The sequence below is a fragment of the Sus scrofa genome, chromosome 4, assembly GCF_054392235.1.
Source record: "Sus scrofa isolate SSC_HxYL_T2T_F1_AM1 chromosome 4, Sscrofa_HxYL_maternal_Yorkshire_Landrace_v2.0, whole genome shotgun sequence".
Lineage (NCBI taxonomy): Eukaryota > Metazoa > Chordata > Mammalia > Artiodactyla > Suidae > Sus > Sus scrofa.
The window spans coordinates 84,434,947-84,457,830 of record NC_139386.1 but is presented as its reverse complement, the minus strand read 5'-3'; the positions used below and the strand labels follow the sequence as shown (position 1 = coordinate 84,457,830).

The window sequence follows — 22,884 nt, the reverse complement described above, 5'->3', positions numbered from 1 at the left end:
CAGCTAACCTTGGATCTGGAACAAGGCCTTGGACCTTTGAAATAATTGCTGTTAGATTTCCTTTACAGCACGTGTTTTTGCCTTCACTCAGTTGTGGACAAGTAGCCAGATATAAATTTCTTTCTTTCTTTTTTTTTTTTTTTTTTTGTCTTTTTGCCGTTTCTTGGGCCACTCCCGCAACATATGGAGGTTCCCAGGCTAGGGGTCAAATCAGAGCTGTAGCCACTGAGCAAGGCCAGGGATCGAACCTGCAACCTCATGGTTCCTAGTCAGATTTGTTAACCACTGCGCCACGACGGGAACTCCCAGATATAAATATCTAAAAAGCAGAATCTATATTTTATTAGCCTTTATAGTCCTCCTGATGTCCAACACTGAGCCTGTTTCCTGGTTTCAAACCCAAAGCAAACAAGAAGTCTGTGACTTTGATAGTCAATCAGAGAGGTGGCTAGAAACACACTTGGGCATCATAGGATCAAGGCCAGCCAGCAACCTTGTAAATAGAGGGAAAGGAAACCCATCTGGCATTTGCAGAACTGCAGTATCTCCAAGTCCAAAATAATGGTTATCCACAAACAGAATTGTGAGTTGTCAAGAAAATACTAAATTATATTCAGCATATAACATGTAAGAGGATAGAAGTAGAAGAAATTACGAAAAATTACAACTTCTTCCTAAAGGTCACACTGCGGAAGGACATATTAAAGGCTCCTAAGAAATCTCAGAATTTAAGGTGATTGATGGCAGTGCTCCCTTTTCTCTTAATGCCTATTAACACCTCCTGGAACCCATGTTTGGAGGGTATACCCTAGGCCCTGTAACCCTGTGAGTCTGTGTACCAGCTTTTCACTGTTTTTGCTTTTGTTTGTCCCTCATTCCTTAGGGCATTTACCTGGCTTTTTTCTTTTCTTGTCTTTTTTTTTTTTTTTTTTTTTTAGGGCTGCTCCCAAGGCATGTGGAAGTTCCCAGGCTAGGGGTCTAATCGGAACTACTGCTGCCAGCCTACGCCAGAGCTGCAGCAATGCCAAATCCTGGCCGCATCTGCAGCCTATACCACAGCTCACAGCAATGCTGGATCCTTAACCCACTGAGCAAGGCCAGGGATCGAACTCGCAACCTCATGGTTCCTAGTCGGATTTATTTCTGCTGCACCATGATGGGAACTCCTACCTGGCTTTTTTCCTTTGAAGTCTTCTCCCTTCTCCAAGCTCCTCCCTCCATTTCTTTCATTCCAACCCCACACCCCAACCCCATCCTCATTGTGTAGGATTTTATTTTAGTTTTGGTTAGGTTAGTTTTTTTTTTTTTAATTGAAATATAGTTGCTGTACAATATTATATATCTTACAGGTGTATGATATAGTGATTCACAATTTTTAAATGCTATACTCCATTTATAATTATTATAAAATATTGTCTACAGTCCCCATGTTGTACAGTATATCCTTGTAGCTTATTTTGTACCTAATAGTTTGTATAGGATTTTAATTCTTTTGCCTTGAATAAAAGCAAAGCCTGGCTTATAACGAGCAACAACCTATGTCTTGCCTCTGGGTTTATTTGCATAAATGAACACATTAATTTTTTGAGTATGCTGGCATTTTTGCTTCTCTGTTAATTTTGAGGCTTCTCTTTTGAGTGTAGGTTTGAGTTGGATGCCCCTTAGCCTCCAGCAAACCAGAGTACATATGCCTGCCCTTGTCTGGGTCTGCTAGACAACAGTGTTGACAAAGACGGGCTGTGTCTTTTAATATATTTTAAACAGAGAGAATGGTCTGTAGGTTGTGTCACAGGCTGCATCCATATTCCAGTTGTATGCTGTATTCCTTGGAGGGAGGGTGCTTTTCTTTGTTAGAGTTATTTGCCAGGCCATGTGATCCTGGTTCTGGTGGGTCTCTGCTTCTGCTGCAGTGCCTTTGTGGCCTTGGGCCCGTAGGCTCTTATGATCAGCTGCTGCTGGGTGAACTTTGACCCAGCAGGTTCCTTCTTGAGTGTTGCAGTTTCTCTCTTTGTCACCTTTTCTCTTATGAGCCTTTGCCCTGCTGTTTCTCATTTCCTCGTTGGGCTCCTCAGAGCAGACATTTTGGACACTAAGATGAGGTGGAGTGGTGCTTTCGTGAACCCATGTTGGTAGAATTTGAGTTGTGTAGTTCTCATCAGGCTGGAATTTAAGGTTGGAAATATTTGGTTTGAGGAAGGCAAGCCAAGTGGTTTACAGAGGTGTAACCATGGGTGTAGCTTGTTAAACCTGTTTACCTCAGAAAAGATGTGGTGTTTTTTTTTTTTTTCTGAATGTGTGAGAAAAATCTGTAGCTTTTGTTTTCCCTCTCAGTAGCTGGCAATGATTTTCATGTATAAAGTTTCTGTCACAAAAAGCATACAAAGTAAACAGTGAAAGTATATCTCCTATCTGTAGTTTAAGGCTCTGTTGTCTAGAATTATGTTGCTTTTATTTATTTTTAATCCCAATAGAACATAAAATTGTTAGTAGCTTGGAGTCTTCCATTCTAGGTGGTGTTGCTATCTTTTTTCACACTAGTTCTTTTTCACTCAAGTTTCACGCTAGTTCTTGATAAATAGCCAGAGAACAGCCCACGTTAATTAAGGAGTTTGTGTCTGTCTGTGTGTTATGATTCTACTAGAATTTAAAAACCACATGGATAAGGATTTTGGTGTCCCCTCCACCACTATATCCATTGTACCCAGAATGAATTTTGATACATAGCAGGCATTAAACTAATTTGTTAAGTGAATGAATTCCATTTTAGAATTGGAAGTGAAAATTAAAGCATTTGCTAACTAAATTTGTAGGCTTATCAGCCACCAGTACTCTTTCATTCCCTGTAATTTTTAAGCGCTGTCTTGGTTTTGGTAATTTTACCATCACAGTTGCTGTGGCATATTTTCTTGAGCATTTTTGCTGTTGCTCCTACCTTTTATCCTCCTTAAAAATATTTAGTGGTTGTTACTGGATTTAAAAGCTTCTAATCAGATAAGAGCTTATAATTTTCTTATTATTTCCTTAAGATTCCCAACTGTTCTCATTTTAGTGTGACTTGAAGAAAAAGAGGCTGAACCTGGATAAACATGGTGAATTTAGCATAGTCCAGCTCTTGTTGATCTTGTAAGATCCTCACAGGGCAGGTCTGGGCTAGCCAGTAATTGGGTGGAAAGCCCTGGAGAGCAGAAACCAGTGCTGCAGGACTTCGCCCTGCCAGGTAGGGTGCAGCCAGCACCTGCCCCCACAGCAGGGCTGGTAGGTACACAAGGTACTTCACTGGGGGAAACGCCTTCTAACCTGGGCTGAGACCAGGGCTTGAGGCTTTTGTTTTTGCATGAAATAAAGTGAGCTTTTTCTGTCCCATAATTGGTTTTCTCAAGGAATGATTTTAGTTTAGTCTTTCTTTTGTTTTACCACTTGAGTAGGTATTTAGCTACAAAGGTATCATTTAAAAATAAAGAGGTTAATTCTGGGCTTTCTATCCTGTTCCACTGATCAACTAATCTATGACAAAGGAGGCAAGAATATACAATGAGAAAGGACAGCTACTTCAATAAGTGGTGCTGGGAAAACTGGAAAGCCACATGGAAAAGAATGAAATTAGAACACTCCCTAACACCATACACAAAAATAAACTCCAAATGGACTAAAGACCTAGATGTAAGACCAGACACTATCAAACTCTTAAAGGAAAACATAGGCCAAACACTCTCTGACATAAACGACAGCAGCATCTTCTCAGATCCACCTCTTAGAGTACTGACAGTAAAAACAAAAATAAACAAATGGGACCTAATCAAACTTAAAAGTTTCTGCACAGCAAAGGAAACCCTAAACAACACGAAAAGGCAACCCACAGAATGGGAGAAAATCATTGCAAGTGAATCGACTGACAAGGGATTCATCTCCAAAATTTATAAACACCTTCTGCAGCTCCATACCAAAAAAACAAACAACCCCATCAAAAAATGGGCAGAAGATCTAAACAGACAGTTCTCCAAAGAAGACATACAGATGGCCAAGAAACACATGAAAAGATGTTCAGCGTCACTCATCATTAGAGAAATGCAAATCAAAACCGCTATCAGGTACCACCTTACACCAGCCAGAATGGCCCTCATCAAAAAGTCTACAAACACTAAGTGCTGAAGAGGGTGTGGAGAAAAAGGAACCCTAGTACACTGTTGGTGGGATTGTAAACTGGTGCAACCACTGTGGAAAGCAGTATGGAGATTCCTCAGAAAACTAAAAATAGAACTACCATTTGATCCAGCAATCCCACTCCTGGGCATCTATCCAGAGAAAACCACAACTCAAAAAGACACATGTACTCCACTGTTCATTGCAGCACTATTTACAATAGCCAAAACATGGAAACAACCTAAATGTCCATCAACAGAAGAGTAGATCAAGAAGATGTGGTACATATACACAATGGGGTATTACTCAGCCATTAAAATGAACGAAATACTGGCATTTTTATCAACATGGATGGGCCTAGAAACTGTCATGCTAAGTGAAATCAGCCATACAATGAGACACCAACATCAAATGCTTTCATTGACATGAGGAATCTGAAAAAAGGACAGACTGAACTTCTTTGCAGAACAGATGCTGACTCACAGACATTGAAAAACTGTCATGCTAAGTGAAACAGTCTCTGGAGGAGACAGTTTGGGGGATGGGGAGATGTGCTTGGGCCATGGGATGGAAATCCTGTGAAATCAGATTGTTATGATCATTATACAACTACAGACGTGATAAATTCATTTGAGTAATAAAAAAATAAAATAAAAATAAAGAGGTTATCATTTATTACTGATGGTCCATTGTTGCTCTTAGTGTGACCTTTCTATAAATTTTAGAATTAAAAGCTTTAATTTCTGAATGTTTAAGAGCAGTGTTTCATTTGGCTGATTGGTTACATTTGCTTTAATGTGAGGATCTGCTTAATCTTGCAGTTTAATTTCTCCCTTTGTTAGTGGACACAGTTTTTATCCAGGAAACCCTACACTTCTGGACTTTCATACACAGATTTAGATTAAGATTTGATTTATAGGAATTAGGACACTTGAGTTCATGGGTAGCTCTTTACTTACAAGAATCTTTCCTGAACAACTCATGAAGAAATTTGTAGATAGGATTTTAGGAAGTAGCTTTAGAGTATCAGATGAATTGCATAGAATATTATGCTAATTAAAGTTTTTAATTAAAATTTATGATAGTTGTTTAAAATCTGTTTTTTAAAAAAGATAGTATATAATATTGTTGAATATCCACCTATTTAGTAAATTGCAGGGTTTTTTAAATTCTGGGTTTTTTTTAATCAACTCTCATAAGTATGAATGTGTTTCCACACACATTCTCACTCTAATTATCACCCAGATGTTGTATGCACTGCCAGGTAACTGCCAGATTATAAGGGAGAGTTGCTGGGGGTCCGTTTTTTTTGTTTTTTTTTTTTTGTTTTTTTAATAATCTTGGCACTCAGTATTATAGATGATCAAAATAAACAATCTCTGAAAGTAGTGGAAGTCATGGAGCCATTGTGATTCCTATCATACAATCTGTAGGAGATAGTCCACTATGAGGCTGAAGTTATAAATGCACCTTAACTAGGTTCAGGGGGCCTAGAAATTAGTGCTGAGGCCAGCTTGTCCTCACTGGTGTTTTCCATGAGGGCATCTCATAGGTCAGTGTCTTGAGTCATTTCTTCTGCCGTGGCCTCTTGGCCAAGCAGCTGAATTTCCAGCCTCCTGCCAGGTAGCTCTGTGTCTCTAGGGTAGTCTGGAGATTGTTTAAAACTCCTTGAGTTCCAAAGAATTATCTTCTTTCCCCTTTCTTTGCTTATAAATGTGTTCTCTGTTTCAATTGGTAGTACCACCACTATCTTGACTCATGAAATTTGGCTTTTCCTAGTACTTTACTTAAACCAAGTAATTCTTTATCTGAAGTATTTTTGAAACTGACAGCACTTAGGACTTGAAACTAGCCAGAACCCAGATTGGGACTTGAACCCATGGTTTTTAAATTAGAATTACTCACCCAGCGTCTGGACTTACGGAGGTTCAGGTTCTTTGTGCCTTGGTGCAGAAGGAATTCATTGAGAGACAAAATGATAGGCAAGAAATAGATTTATTAAGATATGATGCTTGTGAGATGCAAGCAGGCAGGCAAGGAGGCTCTGCCCTGAGCATTAGGTGGGCTAAATTTTTATAATCCAAGGGAACTGGGGAGTGGGAAAAGACTGCCTCTTCCTCATTCTTTGAGTAGCCACAGGCTTACATTATTAGCTCCTCATTCATATCCAATAGGAGAGTATTTGACCCTATAAGGTCAAACTAGTACTGTCAGATCAGCAGAAGGGCAGTCCTTAAACTCCCTCCCTTGGTCCCTAGGGCCATTTTCTTGCTGAACTTGAATGCAGGCCTCTTTTTATCTTTTATTGACTGGAGGCATGACTTGTGGTTTATAGTTAAGCAAGTCTGCTTCATTCTGTTGGCTTTCTTGAGTGCTCGTTAACTTATAGTGGTCTCCCAAAGTTCCCTAGGTTTCCTTCTCTATCTGTGGTCCCCTACTGGGACTTATACAACTACCTGTGTAACTATCCTACTCCATCCCTATCATTTTCATTAGTGCTATTTGGTTACCGAACAGTTTTAGAATAGTAATTATTAAAGTAGTAGACCAGAAATGAATTAGCACTTGCCAGTGTGCTGAATGACTTCTAGTACATTAAAACAATATAGTAACTTAATTGCATTTCAGCAGTGGGACTGGGAATAGAAACAAGTCTGAAGACATGTACTGTACCACTGGCCCAGAGCAGTCACTGGTACCAAGAAACCACATTGGAAGGATGTGAGCGAATTTGCCCAAATTTATTACTAGTCCAATAAATAAATTTAGAACGTATCCTCCATTGATGATGGGTCATTTGATTATCTTTATGTAAGAGAACAGGTGTGCTCTCTCTAGATACATACCCAATATTTTTCTTCCTTTCCTTCCTTCCCTCTCTTCCCTTCCTTCCCTTCCTTTCCTTTTTTTCCTTCCACTTTTTTTGGCGGCTACTGTGGCGTTTGGAAGTTCCTGGGCCAGGGATCAAACCTTTGCCTCAGCAGTGACCCAAGCTGCTGCAATGACAGTGCCAGATCCTTAACCTGCTGTGCCACAAGGGAACCCCCACACACCGAATCTTGAGAATTAAGGTTGTCGCTATTGTATCTTGCCTCCCAACGTGAACTCTAAACTCTGTTTTGTCTAGACTTGTCTGTATATCTTGAATACCCATAGTACTTTTCCTGCCTTGTGTGTTTTCTCTTTTTTTATCTTTAAATGTTAAGAATTTTTCAATCCTATGAGACTCAGTATAGGTTTTACTCTCTTCCAGTATGTCTGCTGGTTTCAAATCAGCAAGAAACAAGGGCCCCATTCTTTGCCCGTTTGGATCGTTTAACATGAGCCATGCTTATAATATCTCCTTTATTTGATTTCAAGCACTTTATGTCTCATTAAATTTTCACTCTTGCATAACACCGTACACATAGTGTGTACTTAATAAGTATTTGTTCAGTGGAACATTTCTGTACTTGTATTTAGCACATGGTTAATCTTCTTAGTTGCAAGTAACAGAAAATAAATGTAGCCAGTTTAAGAGGAAGAGTAAATTTTTTTTGGAATCATGCAAGTGTACCCTGAGGAACCTAAGAAAAAGCTGAAGGGCGAGCTGGGCCTCAGGGAGCTCTGGGAGCCTCACCAGTAGGAACTCCTGGATATTTCCTTTAGAGATTTGTCATTAGTGTCTCTCAGCTTCTACTTCCCAGACTCTGTATCTCTCAATTCAAGATCTGCAGAGCAAGAGTCTGCTTGTCTCAGCTCTGGTCAGTTGTTATAGTGACACATGGTTCATACCTTGGAGGCCACCCCTGTGGCTGCTTGGAAGTGGATGGCTATCTCCTTGGTAGAAAGGTAGTTGGTTCTCTGCCACAGGGAGGAGGCTGGTCAGAAATAAATTGTATCGGATGTCTCCCACAGCGTATTGCTGACTTTTGGAAACTGAGCCGGTATGGGTTTGGTAAATTGCAGGTGACTTCAGCTGTGGACAGGTTGGGATGTTGTCCTTACCTTTGCTGACCAATTCACAGGAACTACTCCTTGCTCATGTCTTAATCTTGTTGTTTGTGATATTTAATCACTAATTCAGGAGACTTTTAGTTCTAAAGTTCATTGGATCAGAGGAGAGAAAAGGAATTACACTAGTAATTTTATTATGTTTTAAACATTGGCTATGATCATAGCTACGTAGTCATTCTTTGGCTCTCTGAATTTGAACACTGCAGTATTTATTCTGCTGCAAAAGATACTAATTTTCTCTTCTGTATTATTTCTGTAACTGGGTTTTATACCTGAAGAAAGTAAGCTTATATGAAAGTTTTCAGAGGGCACCAGTTGGTTAGCCTTCCAAGAAAAGCAGAGAAAATTTCTCTCTCTCTTCCTCTATTTCATATTTTGCTATGGCAGCCTGAGCAGACTAATATAGAAATTGGCGCTGAGAAGTGTGGTGGTGCTGACACAAATACCTTAAATGTGGAAATGGCTTTGGAACTGGGTTTGTGGAGGCTGGAAGCATTTTGTTTGTTTGTTTGCTTGCTTTTTAGGGCCACACCTGCAGCATATGGAGATTCCCAGGCTAGGGGTCTAATCAGAGCTACAGCTGCTGGCCCATGCCACAGCCACAGCATCACCAGATCCAAGCTGCATCTGCAACCTACGCCCACAGCTCATGGCAACACCGGATCCTTAACCCACTGAGCGAGGCCAGAGATCGAACCTGCAACCTCATGGTTCCTAGTTGGATTCGTTTCCCCTGTGCCACCATGGGAACTCCCTGAAGAGTTTTGATGTGCATGGAAGCAGAAACTGAGACTGCCGTGAAGGGACTGTTGAAGGTGTTTCTAGTGAAACTTGAGAAAGAAAAGAAATGATAATAGCCTAGATATACTTGGTTAAATAACATTGTTAAATTAGTTTCATCCTTTTATTAATATTGCTACTAGAAAATTTAAAGTTACATACCTTTCTTGCATTGGGCATCACTGAAATAGAGCTACATGTAGGAACATGGATAAATATAAAAAAGATAACATTAATGAGAAAAGTGGGTTATTCAGAGCTGTGTTCATAAGATACCATTTTATAATTTTGTACAAAGTTTAAAAGCTTACGAAATAATACTGTACAGTTCTTAATGTGTGTGTGATAAAAAAGAATAAAAACAGGATGTTAATGAAACATCAAATTCAGGAGAGAGTTACCTCTAGGAAGGAGGAAAGCTAGAACAGGAAGAGAGAGACAGGAAATTTCAACTGCATCATTTAAAAAAAAAGAACTGGGAGTTCCCGTCGTGGCGCAGTGGTTAACGAATCCAACTAGGAATCATGAGGTTGCGGGTTTGATCCCTGGCCTTGCTCAGTGGGTTGAAGATCGGGTGTTGCCATGAGCTGTGGTGTAGGTTACAGAAGAGGCTCACATCCTGCGTTGCTGTGGTTCTGGCATAGGCCGGTGGCTATGGCTCCGATTAGACCCCTAGCCTGGGAATCTCCATATGCCATGGAAGCGGCCTTAGAAAAGGCAAAAAGACAAATAAATAAATAAATACATACTGAAGAAAAAATTATATGTGCTAATATTTGATGAAGGGTGATTGTGTAATGAATACATGTATTTTTTATTTCTTATACTTTTCCATGTGCTTGAATTATTTCATAATAATTAGTGGTTACCTCTAATTCTCAAAGTATTTCTAGAAGAATTTTTCTATTTTTGAGTGATTCAACTGAGGAATGGGAGAGTCAGTGAAATAACTGTGCAACTCCAAAACAATAAAATAGCTGAGCTGTAATTTAGTACCACGTCTTTTTTACCCCAAAACTCATAGCCCTTCTTTCTAATTAATCAGATTCTACAAAATAAAGATAAAATGTAAACTGGAGCTTCTCAATCTGCAGCTCCTCTGACCTGTCGTTGATTCTTCTCTTCCCATTTTAGGCACTTGGCACCTCGGCTCATGCACACACACGTGTGTGTGTACATGTGTGCACAGGCACACACCATCCTTTGTAAAAGAACGTGAGTTCCTGTCAGGCTGGGGCAAGACAGCTAGTGTTTGGTGTGCTGTAATTCCTTTCTGTGTCCATGTGAGGACACATTCATCAGGATTCAGGCTTGTGAGGAGGACGGGTCTAAAATAAAATGTGCTAAAGTGTTGCTTCTTGCTATCTTTTCCTAAAGATTTTTATTATGGCCATTTGTTTCCCATTAGAAATTAGAAATGCCTGTGTGAAGAATACATTTTTCCTCTGCTGGCTAAGGCATTGCTTGTCCTTTTGATTGGCTGCTGAAGATGTTATTTGTTGTATTCCTCATTCTTTACATAGAGATCCTCTTTGGAATCAAGAAAAAAAAAGTTAAAAAGTAAATAGAAAAATTAGAAATATAAAATTTAAAACATTTACTAAATGCTTGATGTGTTAGAGGTTATTATTTCTCTAAATGAAAGGTGAGAAAACAGGCATAGAATAGTTAAGTAAATTGCTCAAGATAACCTGCTCTTGAGGGCAGGGCTGAGCAGGAGATGATGTTGGGGTCATATCTACACAGTCTCTTTTTGCTCAAATCCAATCCACTTTTCTGTCTCTTCTCACCTGAATATAGCCTAAATGTTGATGATATTCCCAAGGTTCCAAACTGGACCTTCTCTTGTCACTTTTACGTCATTTCTATGGACAATCTTTTCCAACTCTCAGATTCCCATGCACTATTTCTGTTTTTGTGATTCCTGAACCTGTATCTCCATCTCATATCCCTTTCTTAAGGCTCTAGACCCATACAGCTGCTGTCTCTTGATCGGTTTTACCTAAACTATGTTATAGGCATTGCAGTATTAACATAGCAAAACCAAATTTAGTATTAGCAGCCACCCCTCTCCAGATGTGTTTGCCGAATTCCCATCCTTGGTAAATGTACCCTTCTTTACTTGTTGCCTAACCAGATGCTTGGGGTCTCCCTTTGACTCTGCCTTCACTTTCTTTTCTTTTCTTTTTATTTTAATTTAATCATTTTTATTAATTTATTTTTTGGCTGCATCTGTAGAATGTGGAAGTTCCCAGGCCAGGGTTCAAACCCTTGCAGTAGCAGTGACAATACCAGATCTTTAACCGCTAGGCCACCAGGGAACTCCTAATTTATTTATTTATTTTTTATAATTTTTTTTATTTTCCCACTGTACAGCAAGGGGGTCAGGTTATCCTTACATGTATACATTACAATTATATTTTCCCTCAACCTTTCTTCTCTTGCAACATGAGTATCTAGACAAAGTTCTCAATGCTATTCAGCAGGATCTCCTTGTAAATCTATTCTAAGTTGTGTCTGATAAGCCCAAGCTCCTGATCCCTCCCACTCCCACTCCCTCCCCCTCCCATCAGGCAGCCACAAGTCTCTTCTCCAAGTCCATGATTTTCTTTTCTGAGGAGATGTTCATTTGTGCTGGATATTAGATTCCAGTTATAAGTGATATCATATGGTATTTGTCTTTGTCTTTCTGGCTCATTTCACTCAGTATGAGAGTCTCTAGTTCCATCCATGTTGCTGCAAATGGCATTATGTCATTCTTTTTATGGCTGAGTAGTATTCCATTGTGTATATATACCACATCTTCCGAATCCAATCCTCTGTGGATGGACATTTGGGTTGTTTCCATGTCCTGGCTATTGTGAATAGTGCTGCAATGAACATGCGGGTGCATGTGTCTCTTTTAAGTAGAGTTTTGTCCGGATAGATGCCCAAGAGTGGGATTGCGGGGTCATATGGAAGTTCTATGTATAGATTTCTAAGGTATCTCCAAACTGTTCTCCATCGTGGCTGTACCAGTTGACATTCCCACCAACAGTGCAGGAGGGTTCCCTTTTCTCCACAGCCCCTCCAGCACTTGTTATTTGTGGATTTATTAATGATGGCCATTCTGACTGGTGTGAGGTGGTATCTCATGGTAGTTTTGATTTGCGTTTCTCTTATAATCAGCAATGTTGAGCATTTTCTCCTGTGTTTGCTGGCCATCTGTATATCTTCTTTGGAGAAATGTCTATTCAGATCTTTTGCCCATTTTTCCATTGATTGATTGGCTTTTTTGCTGTTGAGCTATATAAGTTGCTTACATATTCTAGAGATTAAGCCCTTGTCCGTTGCATCATTTGAAACTATTTTCTCCCATTCTGTAAGTTGTCTTTTTGTTTTCTTTTGGGTTTCCTTTGCTGTGCAAAAGCTTTTCAGTTTGATTAGGTCCCATGGGTTTATTTTTGCTCTAATTTCTATTGCTTTGGGAGACTGACCTGAGAAAATATTCATGATGTTGATGTCAGAGAATGTTTTGCCTATGTTCTCTTCTAGGAGTTTGATGGTGTCCTGTCGTATATTTAAGTCTTTCAGCCATTTGGAGTTTATTTTTGTGCATGATGTGAGGGTGTGTTCTAGTTTCATTGCTTTGCATGCAGCTGTCCAGGTTTCCCAGCAATGCTTGCTGAATAGACTTTCTTTTTCCCATTTTATGTTCTTGCCTCCCTTGTCAAAGATTAATTGACCATAGGTGTCAGGGTTTATTTCCAGATTCTCTATTCTGTTCCATTGGTCTGTCTGTCTGTTTTGATACCAGTACCACACTGTTTTGATGACTGTGGCTTTGTAATATTACCTGAAGTCTGGGAGAGTTATGCCTCCTGCTTGGTTTTTGTTCCTCAGGATTGCTTTGGCAATTCTGGGTCTTTTGTTGTTGCATATAAATTTTTGGATTGTTTGTTGTAGTTCTGTGAAAAATGTCATGGGTAATTTGATAGGGATTGCATTGAATCTGTAGATTGCTTTGGGTAGTATGGCCATTTTTACTATATTGATTTTCCCAATCCAGGAGCATGGAATATCTTTCCATTTCTTTACATCTCCTTTGATTTCTTTGATTAAAGTTTTATAGTTCTCGGCATATAGGTCCTTTACCTCCTTGGTCAGGTGTATTCCGAGGTATTTGATTTTGTGAGGTGCAATTTTAAAAGGTATCGTATTTTTGTATTCCTTTTCTAATATTTCATTGCTGGTATACAGAAATGCGACTGACTTCTGAATGTTAATCTTATAGCCTGCTACTTTGCTGAATTTATTAATCAGTTCAAGTAGCTTCTGGGTTGAGTCCTTAGGGTTTTCTATGTAGAGTATCATGTCATCTGCATACAGTGACAGTTTGATCTCTTCTCTTCCTATATGGATGCCTTTTATTTCTTTTGTTTGCCTAATTGCTGTGGCTAGGACTTCCAAAACTATTTTGAATAGCAGTGGTGAGAGTGGGCATCCCTGTCTTGTTCCAGATTTGAGTGAGAAGGCTTTCAGTTTTTCCCCATTGAGGATTATATTTGCTGTGGGTTTATCATAAATGGCTTTGATTATATTCAGGAATGTTCCCTCTATACCCACTTTGGCGAGGGTCTTGATCATGAATGGATGTTGGACTTTGTCAAATGCTTTTTCTGCGTCTATTGAGATGATCATATGATTTTTGACTTTTTTTTGTTAATGTGTTGTATGATGCCGATTGATTTGCGTATGTTGAACCATCCTTGTGAACCTGGGATGAACCCAACCTGGTCATGGTGTATAATTTTTTTGGTATGTTGTTGGATTCGGTTGGCTAAGATTTTGTTGAGAATTTTTGCATCTATATTCATCAATGATATTGGGCCACTTTCTTTTCTAACATCTGGGAGTCCTTAAGTATTGTTATATCTCTTTTCTTATTTTCTTTTAAATTCACTTCTGTCTACTCCCACTACCACTTAAACCTCTTTATGTTTTGCTTTGATTGTGGAATAGCCTTCTAACTGTTTTCCCTACATGCTTTTACTAGAGTGTGTTCTTCAGAATGCTTGGATGATCGTTCCATATTCTCATCCAACTTGGTTAGGCCCTATTGGAATGTCCCGTGGCTCCCCTAGTGCCTCTGAATAAAGTTGCCTTCTCTGCTGTGGTCTGCAAAGCACTCAATAGCCTTCTCTCTGTCAGTTGCTGCTTATAGATTTTCTGGCATATGCTCTGTTCTGTCTGGCCTCATATGTGTGATCCTCCTGTTCCTTGTCCCTGGATGCACTTCCTTCTCTCTCTGCCTAATAACTTAGACTTAGCATGCAGTTTTAGGTGGCAGTTCCTTATTAAGCAGCAGCTCTTTCTTTTGTCCCTATTCCCTGGGCCCTACCTATTCCCATGGAGCCTGAACAAAGCTTTAGTTGCGATACATCTGCAAAGTTGTTTTATGCCTATTGCATTCTGAACTCCCCATCCCCACAAAGCACTCTGTCCCCTTCGCTTCTTTATTTGTGTGCCTAGCACAGGTCACATGTGGGCTGGTTATTTGTTGACATTTTGCTAGGACAGTGGTTCTCAACAAGTGGTGATTTTGTCCCCCAGGGGACATTTGGCAATGCCCAGAGATGTTTTTGCTTAGTCACGACTGGTGGGGAGTGATGGTACAATCTAGTAGGTAGTGCCCAGGGATGCTGCTGTCACCCTGCAGTGCATAGGACAGGCCCTCACATTATCCAGCCTGAAATGGCAGTAGTGCTAAGGTTGAGAAGCCCTGCTTTACCAGGGAGGGCAGAACTTGAGAGTACTAAAAGAAAAGACATTCCACAACAGAAAGATGAAATTAAATTTCGAGTTCTCGGAGGAGTTCCCGTCGTGGCGCAGTGATTAACGAATCTGACTAGGAACCATGAGGTTGCGGGTTCGATCCCTGCCCTTGCTCAGTGGGTTAAGGATCTGGCGTTGCCATGAGCTGTGGTGTAGGTTGCAGACGCCGCTCGGATCTGGTGTTACTGTGGCTCTGGTGTACGCCAGAGGCTATGGCTCTGATTCGACTCCTAGCCTGGGAACCTCCATATGCCACAGAAGCAGCCCTAGAAATGGCAAAAAGACAAAAAAAAAAGAAAAAAGAAAAAAAAATTGGAGTTCCCTAGCAATATATAAAGCTTTCATTGTTGAGGAACTTAATTTTCAGTGTAAGCTGCTCTGGTTCTTTTTGCACCCTCTTGTTAATACTTATTCAGAAAGTGTTATGGGGAGAACACACAACCCTTGTGCATTTATTAATGGGTTAGCAGCATTTAGTAATTAAACACTTTAGTAGAGTTACTCCTGCGGCACAGTGGGTTAATGGTCCAGCTTGTCTGTGGTGTTGCTGGTTTGATCCCCAGCCGAGCACATTTGGTTAAGGATCAGAGCTGGGGCATAGGTTGCAGGTGTGGCTGAGATTCAATACCTGGCCCAGGAACTTCCATATTTTGTGAGCACGGCCAGAAAAAAAAAAAAAAACTTTAGTAATGCAGTAATTTAGGCACACAACTGAGACTGTGAAAATGATAGTGAAACAAAGCTCTTCATTTGAGAATTCCTTTAATTTACTTTTTCATACTTTAAATGTGCCTGGTAACAGGTGACTGCCCAAGCTGGTTTTTAGAGGAGATGTGGTGAGCTCTTTTTAAGCTCTTAGAAAGGTTTTTAACTCTAAAATCTTCAAAAAAGGCCACATGTGAAAAGCCTTTTGTCTAACGTGTGTAGATTAGGAAATGATGAAAACCGTAATGCCAACCTACATGCATACACATGCACACACTTATACCCACAAGTGATAACCCTCATTTACTTGTATCCTCTTCACTGTCTCTAGCCACGTGCCTGCAACAGTACCGCTGACACAGTCCATGCTGACCATCAACAGAAAGGCTCCTCTTGAGAGTCCCCATAGCGGCACTGAATTGACTGGGTACAGAAGATCCATTCAACTAAATATACAATTTACATTTAGTAAATATTAAGTTTAGCGTAGGTATCAAATTAGGAGGGGCTACTAATAGGCTGGAAAATTAGAATGTTAAAGGATAAATTATTACTGACATTAGAACAATGTGGGACTGATCTGCAAAACCAAGTATTGGGAAAATAAAATACCTATGACACTTAAAAGTTTTAGTGTATGTCTAACAAAGACAGAAAACACCACAAAAGAACGTTTTGATTCTTCTCTTTAGGATTGGCTGTTGAGTATGAATTCCTGTTTTATAATCTGGTTTTCAAAAAAAAAGTCTTATTTATTTGGTAGTTCAGTAATTTGAATAGAAGAAAGAAGAAACAATTTTGAAAATGTTAGGAAGAAGATTCAGTGACTCATTCCTGTTGATATTAGCAGTTTCAGACTAGCCTCTAGAAAATATTATATTGGAATTGTGTGGGAAAAGTCAGTTTCTCATCTTTATCCTTGGAGAATACTTTGGTAAATAAAGTGTTTTACACTTGAAGAGAATTTTCTTAGTTTGGTTTTTAACAAGTATTGAATACTAGTTACCCCACTTTAAAAGTCAAAATCAAAACAATACTTTTTCCCTATCCCTGTGAGATTACAATGACTGTGATCATTCAGGTTGTTGTTATTAGTTCAGTTTCTGAAACTGAGATATTATGTGTGGCACATTTCTTTTAGTTCATTGAAGGAAGAATGAAATATTTGTACTGAATTTGGTGGATTCTGTGAAATATTGTCTGTGTTGCAGTTGATTTAATCTCTTGTCTTTGAGTCTGTGACTTGCTTGCTTTGGATTTTGTGTCAGAATAGAAGTTTAAGCTGTAGATACCATATTTACAAAGTTATTTCAGTGAATATAATCATAAGGGAATAGAATAGTAGGCATATATAAATACAGATTTAAATAAAGAGTTCTCCGGGTTTAATTGCGTTTCTTTTAATATTTTTCAGACAAGTCCTACAGAAATTTTGGAGTATTCATCAGATAGTGAAAAAGAAAATGACTCGGAGAATGCCTTGTTCATTGATTCAGAATCCTCTCACAAATACCACATGGATTTTGGATCAGATGGAAGACGGGTTATGGAGAGATTGATAAACCCGAAGCTAAAATCTACAGAACCTGTTTTATCCACACCCCAGAAACACACAAAGCTTCCCAAGACTCTAGAAAATTCAGCGAGAAAGAAGCTTTTAAGGTTAAATTACACCTTTTTAAATACTTTTTTAAAAATTTTCCTCTTTCTTAAAAAACCCGAATACCTAAAATGTTAATTTAAGAATACTTACTTGCTTGGGAAGGAAGATTAATGGAATAGAATTGTAATTCCAGGAATCATTTACGGAGTCCTGATTTCTGGAAGCAATATATGGAATTGTTCATCTGAGTTGAGCAGTCACTGTTTCAGTCATAACCAGCTTATATAGACTGTTTTCCTTAATGGAAATTGGTTATTTATGTTTATCAAATTTTATTGAGCACCAGTGTTCCAGTGTTGTCTTAGACAAGTAAGATGAGAAAATGTGTGTTCCTGTTTTCGAGTAACTTATATCTAAAGGGGGAAGTAGAAATATAGACTCTAGAGGTTACTTTTGTGATTGTGGTTGGCCAGGGAAACACTTACAGATGTAGAGACTTATGAGAGCAAGGATTCACAGGCAAGAAAGTGGCTGGTGTGCTTGTGAAGAACAAATAGGGGCCATGGGGGGCCCAGAAGGGTGTGTGAAGGGGTCTGGGATGTGCCATGTGAGGGGGCATGTCTCAGCCCTGCATTGTACATCATCTCTTTTGTGTTTTAAATTAGAACAAAACAGTGAAGACAGAACCCTAATGAAAGTGAGAAGGAGAACTTGTGGGAAACAGTGCCACCAAAGCAGGCTCAGTAGAGAGTTTCAAGGAAAAGGAGTACAGTAGAAAGTATAAACATGGCAATGAAGAACATGGTGTGGGATCTGTTTAGGGTATGTCTACATGAAGATAGGGCAGGTATGATACACACCAAGCAGAGCCCAATGACAGTGTCAGGCAGTGTCGGTGAACTGCTGTGGGAGGAGGCGAGGGGCTCAAGGAGTAGAGACAAGAAGTGTCTAGAATCTGGGATTCAAGGTAGAAAAGGAGTGGAGAACTAAGCTTGTTTGGGCATGAATGAGTTCCAGTGTCTAAAGCGATCCTAGAGAAAAGGTGAGGTGGATTTATAGAATAATAGGGAAGACCCATGGAGACAGGGGAGTTAGGGGTAATTGCCATTAATGTCCAGGAAAAGAAATGGGGGAGGAAGGCCTGCCTTAAATAAAGGAGTGGAGGGAAGAATATGAGGATGTAACCGAGACTCGTGGGATGAATGTAGTGTCCTGAGTCAGTTGATGCCCATTTTTTGTTTACATAAAGTAAGACAGAAGGCCTTATGCCCAGAGTGAGGAAGTTATAGCCTCAAATGAGAATGGTAGTGGTTTGTAAAAATCTCTGGAGAAAAAGGGAAAGGAAGCTAATTAGAGGGATTTGAATATCATTGTTTAAGTCGCAACAATCCTGCACAATTACACAAAGTCCTGTTCCCAACCCTATTGAGGACATACTGCCTGGCAAGTACTGTTTCATGTCCTGGAGACAGGACAGTGAACAGAGGCTTCAGTGAAGGCCCTGCTTGTTTTGAGGGGAAGGCCTGTGTGTGTGTGAGGAGCCAAGAAGTAAAGTAGTTGTCATGTCAAAAGGAAATAAACTTTATCGAGAAAAAGCAGAAAAAAGAGGGATAGATGGCTGGTTTAAAATGGGATCAGGGAATGGGCTTAATGAGCAGCTGGGAAGAACAGAGCTGACATTTCCTGAGATGAGAGGAAAGGGGATTTATGGTTTGTTTGGTTTTCCTTGGTGGGAAAATGAGGAGGCTTTTTGAAGAGAGTAAGGTTATTAATCTTTTACTTTCTCTGTTATAAATTGACTCTTCAGGTTCTTTTCACAGTTTACTGGGCTTTGAATTTTTCTCATTATTTTCATTCCATACTTTCAAATAAAAATTGGAGTTTCCCAGCTTTGCTCTTTGGCATTAAATTATTTTATATGTGTACATATATTTGGATCAGTGTATAAAAGTTTATATTTTATGTGGTCAGTTTTGTCAGTCGGTCATATTGTGCACATCATCTCCCCCCCCCCTTTTTTTTAAAGGGCTGCACCTGAGGTGTATGAAAGTGCCCAGGCTAGGGGTTCGAATCAGAGCTGCAGTGGCTGGCCTACACCACAGCTCATGACAACACTGGATTCTTAGGCCACTGAGTGGGGCCAGGGTTTGAACCTGCATCCTCATGGATACTAGTTGGGTTCATTACTGCTGAGCCTTAATGGGAACTCCCACAATTAGTTTTTATTTATTTTTTATTTTATTTTTTTGTTTGTTTGTTTTTTGCCATTTCTTGGGCCGCTCCCGCAGCATATGGAGGTTCCCAGGCTAGGGGTCGAATCGGCGCTGTAGCCACCAGCCCACGCCAGAGCCACAGCAACGCGGGATCTGAGCCGCGCCTGCGACCTCCACCACAGCTCACAGCAATGCCAGATCCTTAGCCCACTGAGCAAGGGCAGGGATCGAACCCGTAACCTCATGTTTCCTATTCGGATTCATCAACCACTGTGCCACGACGAGAACTCCCAATTAGTTTTTAAACATAGAAGTTATTCTGCATCCTTAACAGTAATAATCTTCTTTTATATGTATTGTGTTCTTTCTTTCTTTCAGTTTTATTGAGTTTTTTTTTCTTTTTTCTTTTGTCTTTTTTGTTTTTTTTTGTTTGTTTGTTTGTTTTATCTTTTCTAGGGCCGCACCCACGGCACATGGAGGTTCTCAGGCTAGGGGTCCAATCAGAGCTGTGGCCCCCGGCCTACACCAAAGCCACAGCAACATGGGATCCCGAGCTGCATCTTCGACCTACACCACAGCTTACGGCAACGCTGGATCCTTAACCCACTGAGTGAGGCCAGGGATCAAACCCGCAACCTCATGGTTCCTAGCTGGATTCTTTAACCATTGAGCCATGACAGGAACTCCAGTTTTAGTGAGATTTAATAGACATATAGCACTGTATAAGTTCCAGCATGACTTGACTTATATACATTGTGAAATACATTATAAATTAATATCTTCACCTCACATAGATACCAAAAAAAATTGAAAAATGTTTTTTACCTCGTGATAAGAACCTTTAGTATCTACTCTCTTAGTGGCTTTTGTATATATCGTAAAACAGTGTTAACCATAGTCATCATGTTATATATTACATCCCCAATACTTATTTATCTTATACCTGGAATTTATACCTTTTGACTTCCTTCATCCAGTTCTCCCTCCTCCTGCCTCTGCTTTGGGTAGCCACAAGTTTGAGCTCCTTTCCTGTAAGTTTTTTTTTTGGACTCCACATGTAAGTGAGATTATATAGTGTTGGTCTTTCTCTGTCTGACTTATTTGACTTAGCATAATCCATCCTCTGAGTCCATCAGTGTTGTCATAAATGGAAGGTTTTTCTTCTTTATTATGCCCAAGTAGCATTTAGTATTCCATTGCATATATATACACAAGGCATTTTCTTTATTCATTTATGGGCACTTAGGTTATTTCTTTATATCGGCTATTGTAAATAATGCTACAGTGAATGTGGGCGTGCAGATAACTCTTTTTTTTTTTTTTTTTTTTGTCTTTTTGTCTTTTGTTGTTGTTGTTGCTATTTCTTGGGCCGCTCCTGCGGCATATGGAGGTTCCCAGGCCAGGGGTTGAATTGGAGCTGTAGCCACCAGCCTACGCCAGAGCCACAGCAACGCGGGATCCGAGCCGCGTCTGCAACCTACACCACAGCTCACGGCAACGCCGGATCGTTAACCCACTGAGCAAGGCCAGGGACCGAACCCGCAACCTCATGGTTCCTAGTCGGATTCGTTAACCACTGTGCCACGTCGGGAACTCCCAGATATCTCTTTGAAGTAGTAATTTTGTTGCCTTCAGATATATACCCTGTAGTGGAATTATTGAATCATGTGGTAGTTCTATTTTTCATTTTCTGAGAAACTGTCCTACTTAGTGGGCTGTATCAATTTACAGTTCTACAAACAGTGCAAAAGTGTTTTCTTTTCTCTACATTCTCATAAGAATTTGCTATCTCTTGCCTTTTTGATTAGAGTCATTCTCACAGACATTAGGGATGACACCTCACTGATTTGATTTGTATTTCCCTAGTGATTAGTGATGTTGAGGACCTTTTTATGCACTTGTTGGCTACTTGAATTTCTTTAGAAAAATGTCTATCAGCCTTTTGCCCATTTTTAAATTGGATTTTTTTGCTATTGAATTATATGAGTTCATTATGTATTTTGTATTTGATATATATTTGATTATGTATTTGATTCATCTTATCAGATGTATGATTTTCAAAAATTTTCTTCAATTCTGTAGGTTGCCTTTTCATTTTGTTGATTATTTTGCTATACAGGATCTTTTTGGTTTGATGTAGTTCCACTTGTTTATTTTTTCTTTTGTTGTTTGTGCTTTAGGTGTCATATCCAAAATATCATTGCTAGGACCCCTGTCATGGAGTTTTTTTCCTGTTTTCCTCTAGGAATTTCATGATATCAAGTCTTACATTTATTTTTTTGGAATGATTTTTATTTTTTCCATTATAGCTGGTTTACAGTATTCTGTCAATTTTCTACTGTACAGCAAGGTGATCCAGTCACACATACCTGTATACATTCTTTTTTCTCACATTATCATGCTCCATCATAAGTGACTAGATATAGTTCCCAATGCTGTACAGCAGGATCTCATTGCTTATCCATTCCAAAGGCAATAGTTTGCATCTGTTAACCCCAAATTCCCAATCCATCCCACTCCCTCCCCCTCCCCATTGGCAACCACAAGTCTGTTCTCCATGTCCTTGGTTTTCTTTTCTGTAGAAAGGTTCATTTGTGCCGTATATTAGATTCCAGATATAAGTGATATCATATGGTATTTGTCTTTCTCTTTCTGACTTACTTCACTTAGTATGAGAGTTTCTAGTTCTATCCATGTTGCTGCAGATGGCATTATGCTGTTATTTTTTATCGCTTCAAGTCTTACATCGAAATCTTTAATCCTTTTTTTTTTTTTTTAGGGCCACACCTTTGACATATGAAGGTTCCCAGGCTAGGGGTGGAATCAGAGTTGTAGCTGCCAACCTACACCACAGCCATAACAACACAGGATCCGAACCACATCTGTGACCTACACCATAGCTCATGACAATGCTAGATCCTTAACCCACTGAGCAAGGCCAGGGATCGAACCTATGTCCACATGGATGCTCGTCAGATTTGTTAACTGCTGAGCCATGACAGGAACTACCTTTAATCCATTTTGAGTTAGTTTTTGTGAGTGGTATAAGATAAAGGGTCTAGTTTCATTCTTTTGCATGTGACCATCCAGTTTTCCCTGCACCATTTATTGAAGAGACTGTCTTTTCTCAATTGGGGTGTTCTTGGTTCCTTTGTCAGATATTAATTGACTGTATATGCATGGATTTATTTTGGGGCTCTCTATTCTGTTCCATTGGTCTGTGTGTCTGCCTGTTTTGTTTTTTAGGGCTGCACCTGTGGCATATAGCATTTCCCAGGCTAGGGGTCAAATCAGAGCTGCAGCTGCCAACCTATGCCATAGCCACAGCAACATCATATCTGAGCCGCATCTGTGTCCTACACTGCAGCTTGCAGCAACACCAGATCCTTAATCCACTGTGCAAGGCCAGGGATCAAACTGGCATTCTCATGGATACTAGTCGGATTCTGCTGAGGCACAACAGGAACTCCTATTTGTCTGTTTCTGTGCCAGTACCATACTCTTTTGATTACTATAGCTTTATCTTATAGCTTGAGATTAGGAAGTGTGATGCTTCCCACTTTGCTCTCTCTCAGGATTTCTTTGGCTATTTGGGGTCTTTTACAGTTCCATATAAATTTTCACTTCTGTAAA

The 22,884-nt window shown here is 39.7% G+C and overlaps 1 protein-coding gene across 32 annotated transcripts in view; it reads left to right on the top strand.

Annotated features, from left to right (window-relative positions):
- The window catches only part of SPIDR (scaffold protein involved in DNA repair), a 315,912-nt gene that overhangs the window by 74,690 nt on the left and 218,338 nt on the right, over positions 1 to 22,884 (top strand). For 22 of the 32 annotated variants that reach the window (XR_014843851.1, XR_014843850.1, XR_014843852.1 and 19 more), the window contains one exon: positions 16,850 to 17,097. The exons of the other annotated variants lie outside the window; for them this stretch is intronic. Coding sequence is in view for 15 of the 22 variants with exons in the window: in XM_085022425.1 (XP_084878551.1) it covers positions 16,850 to 17,097 (248 nt within the window). In the remaining 7 variants the exon portion in view is untranslated. The remainder of the gene's footprint in view (positions 1 to 16,849; positions 17,098 to 22,884) is intronic. 32 annotated transcript variants of the gene reach the window in all.